The sequence below is a fragment of the Palaemon carinicauda genome, chromosome 24, assembly GCF_036898095.1.
Source record: "Palaemon carinicauda isolate YSFRI2023 chromosome 24, ASM3689809v2, whole genome shotgun sequence".
Classification (NCBI taxonomy): Eukaryota; Metazoa; Arthropoda; class Malacostraca; order Decapoda; family Palaemonidae; genus Palaemon; species Palaemon carinicauda.
The window spans coordinates 34,012,447-34,016,344 of NC_090748.1; the positions used below are offsets into that span (position 1 = coordinate 34,012,447).

At 37.6% G+C, this 3,898-nt stretch overlaps 2 protein-coding genes across 2 annotated transcripts; both read left to right on the top strand.

The window, feature by feature from the left end:
• Positions 1–264: 264 nt before the first annotated feature.
• Positions 265–3,246, top strand: LOC137618320 (protein FAM200C-like). Its single transcript, XM_068348488.1, has 2 exons — positions 265–501; positions 2,668–3,246. Exons 1-2 carry the CDS (start codon positions 265–267, stop codon positions 3,244–3,246), a joined length of 816 nt encoding a protein of 271 aa, XP_068204589.1.
• Positions 3,247–3,327: 81 nt separating this feature from the next.
• LOC137618321 (zinc finger BED domain-containing protein 5-like) lies at positions 3,328–3,645 on the top strand. Its single transcript, XM_068348489.1, has one exon. The coding sequence runs from the start codon at positions 3,328–3,330 to the stop codon at positions 3,643–3,645; it is 318 nt and encodes a 105-aa protein (XP_068204590.1).
• The last annotated feature ends 253 nt before the right edge of the window (positions 3,646–3,898 follow it).

Here is a 3,898-nt window from a genome sequence, read left to right on the forward strand (position 1 = left end):
ACACATAAATAACTCAATAAGTAGAATCCATAAAGTAACACTCGAAAACTCATCCGAGGACGTTTCTATTTAGTTAAATGTAGACGTTGACACTAACTAAATAAGGGGTTGCTGTTCCATCACATGAAGAAAATATATTAATAATGTCAATAACAATAAAGTGGGCTTACTCTTCTTCGCCACTAAAAGGGCCTCCTTACGACTCCAACGGTGCAGTGTTCAGGCAGAGGCAGGAGATTAAAGGGCGTATATTACGCTCGCATTATGGGCCATTCTCAAGAGCAAATGCTATGCTCCACTCCAACAAAAGAACTGCAGAAATCCTCGGTGATGCACAAAGTCCAAGCCTCCAACAACGGGTCCCAAGCAATCCAGCTTTGGACAAAGAGCAAGAGCACACAGGGTCACTCTTTAGTGACGCAACACGATGCGGGAGTACTAAATGAAGTCTCTTCCATTCAAAAGTACACTGCCGTATACTGCCAAAAATCTAGCACACTGGTAATTCTATAGTGGAGCAGAGTACAGAACTGTCAAATAAATATCACAAGGCCCCCTCGAAAAGTCCGGGAAAGGGTCTAAATATGACGTGACACAGACGATGAAACCAAACCACCATCACAAACATGAAAAAAGAAACAAACTTCCTGGGCGGAGTAAAAAAATAAACTAATAACCATTAAGGAGAGGCAAAAGACCCATATCCAGCGTTCAGGGAGAAACTCAAAAGGAAACTTGATTAAACTAGAAAAACTTACTCTAAAAAGGTCATCAAAACTGAATAAATTACGTTAATTTATAATACCTCCCCACAAAAAAAAAAAAAAATAATCAAAAGAAATTGCAAAACTTAAATTACTTATTTCAAATACTCAAATTAGTTACTTTAAATGATAGAATTAAATCAAATAACTAATAAAGAGCAAACAAGAGAAAATAAACCAAAACCTGGAAAGGAAACGTCATTAATACCTAACCCATAGACCAAACTACAGCCTACTCCCTACTCCTAAAAAGACCTAGATAAAACATTTGGTATAACATTATCCTTCCCTGCTATATGCCTAATTTGAAGGACATATTCCTGCAAAAAGAGACTCCACCTAATCAACCTCATATTTTTGTCCTTAAACCGTTGGATAAGTACTACAGGATTATGGTCTGTGTAGACCAAAATAGGATGAAGTGATGAACTCAAATAAACTGAAAAATTAGTTATAGCTTTTAACACAAGGCTTCTTTTTCAATAGTTGAATATCTCTAGTCGCTGCCGGTGATCACTTCCTCAAAAAGTAAGCGACGGGGTGTACCATCCCTGCATCATCCTCCTGGAGAAGAACCGCTCCAAGTCCCACGTCACTCGCATCTGTCGCTAATCTGAAGGGGAGATCAAAATTTGGAGATTGTAGGAAAGGATAATTAGTCAAGACTTTTTTTAACTTTTCAAAAGCTTCTTGGTACTCCTTGGACCATACAAACCTTACTCCCTTCTTTAATAAATTTGTTAAAGGAGTTGCAATATCAGAGAAGTTCTTTATACACCTCCTGTAGTATCCGACTATTCCTAGGAATCTCCTAACCCCTCGTCACTATCGCTATTTACAAAAATCCTGATCACCAGACGTTACTGCTTCCTTTGTGTTACCTTTACTACTCTTTATAGCAGGGGTTCCCAACCGGTGGGTCGCGACCCCCTTGGGGGGTCGCGAAGCCTTGGCATGGGGGTCGCGTAGCCTTGTTAGAAGTAGCTTGGGATAGCATTAATTTAATTTCATCTTGCTCTGCATCATCGTCTCCATTGAAAAGTAAGTGATGATTATTATTCTCTTGTTTATCATGTTTAAAAATTTCTTTTTTATCTTATGTTTGTGTATTTTGTTTAACGTTTTTTATGTTGTTTCTTAAACGATGGATTAGATTTTTTCCGTCATTTACGGATTGGATTATTTCACTTTTCCACTTGTGACTTGAGTATTGAAGACAAACTTGATTATTCTGACAGTTTTAGTTTTCTCTTTGATATGTAAGTGGCTATGATTTACTATAAATTTGATGCCTATCTTTATGTGAGTTATTGTTATTTTAGTTCTTGTATGATTCTCTGTTTTTTTGTTAGACAAAATTCATAAAAAGAAGTTATTCCTGCAAAACCTTCGAATAACAATCTTTTAATGTAGAGCTGTTAGCAAAAGTAAGAGCAAAGTTATCAAGAGATAGATGAAAAAGCTGTCTGAATTTTCTATATTTTTTGGTGGACGTAACTACTGAAATTTATAGAAAAGAACTTATTCCTGCAAAACCTTCGAGTAACAACCTTTTGCTGATTACACTTCTTTTTCGCTCTTCTGACAATATGTTTCACGTGTATCTATTTGTTCTTAGTCACGCTTTTTTTTTATTATTCACGTGTCTATCGTATGCATTAAGAAATTTATACCCGGCTCGTAAATTACTCACCACCAGTCAGTGTTCCAAAACGTGCATTATTCAACTTTTTTACTTTATTTTAACAAGGAGATAAGTAAGCAGTAGAGGTGAGTTGTGTCTGGCAAGCATGCTGTTGTGATATGACATTTTGATTGGAAACATGTTTCTATTTAAGTTTCTTGTTTATTTTCTAATTGAATATATTCCTAATATCATTTTTATTCTATTCACGGCATTGAGAAACCACAGTGTGTTTTGTGCCATACTATCCTAAGTGCAGAGTCATTGAAACCATCAAAACTCAAGCGTCATCTCGAGACGAAACACCCAGAACACGCAAAGAAGGATTTGGATTTCTTCAAACGGCATGAACGGTGTCTTAAAACCCAAATACTCGATAGAAGTGGGTCGTTTCACCAGCAGAGTGCAACCGTATTGGAAGCCTCATATGAGATTGGTTTCGAAATTGCTAAACAAGAAAAGCCTCACACGATTGGAGAAACACTTATTAAACCCTGCATGATGAAAGCAGTAAATCTTTTTCTTGGAGAAGCCAGCGCAAAAAAGATGCAACAAGTATCCCTGTCAAATAATACTATACAGAGGCGCATTTCTAAAATGTCTATGGATGTGAAGGAACAGGTTTTGACTGAAATTAAGGGTTGCCCTTTGTTTTCCTTACAGTTCTATGAGTCAACAGATGTAAGTTCATGTTCTCAGTTGCTTGTCTTCGTGAGATACATTAATTCAGGTGACATTAAAGACGAATTCTTATTCTGCAGTGCATTTGAAACCACAACAAAAGCTGATGATGTCTAGGAAAAAGTTTCAACTTTTTTCCAAGAGGAAGATCTTCAATGGGAAAACGTGTGTGGGGTTTGTACGGATGGGGCACCGGCTATGCTGGGATCAAAATCAGGATTCCAATCGAGAGTGAAAAAGCTAGCACCTCAAGCAAAGGGCATCCACTGCATGATTCACCGATATGCTCTCGCCAGTAAGACTCTCCCTGCTTCTCTACAGGAAGTGCTTGAATCTTTAATCAAAATTGTAAATTATATCAAGACTAAAGCACTCAACACTCGCCTATTCAAAGAACTATGCAAAGACATGAATGCTGACCTCTTCTACGCAGCAGAACGTTGGTTGTCGAAAGGAAACGTTATTAATCGTGTCTTTGAAATGAAAGATGAAATAAAGCTATTCCTGGAGACTTAAGAAAGGAAACGTCTTGTTGTCCACTTCGAAGATGAAGCATGGAATATAAGGGTTGCGTACCTAGCCGACATTTTTGACCAACTGAACAAGCTCAATTTGAAGCTTCAAGGAAGGGAAACACATGTTCTCCTTTTTCAAGATAGTTTTCGGGCCTTTGTTTCCAAACTGCAAAACTGGCGTCGGAAAACCAATCTTGGAAACATCGGTATGTTTGAAAACCTTTGTGGAGTGATGGATGAGTCTCACATCCAAC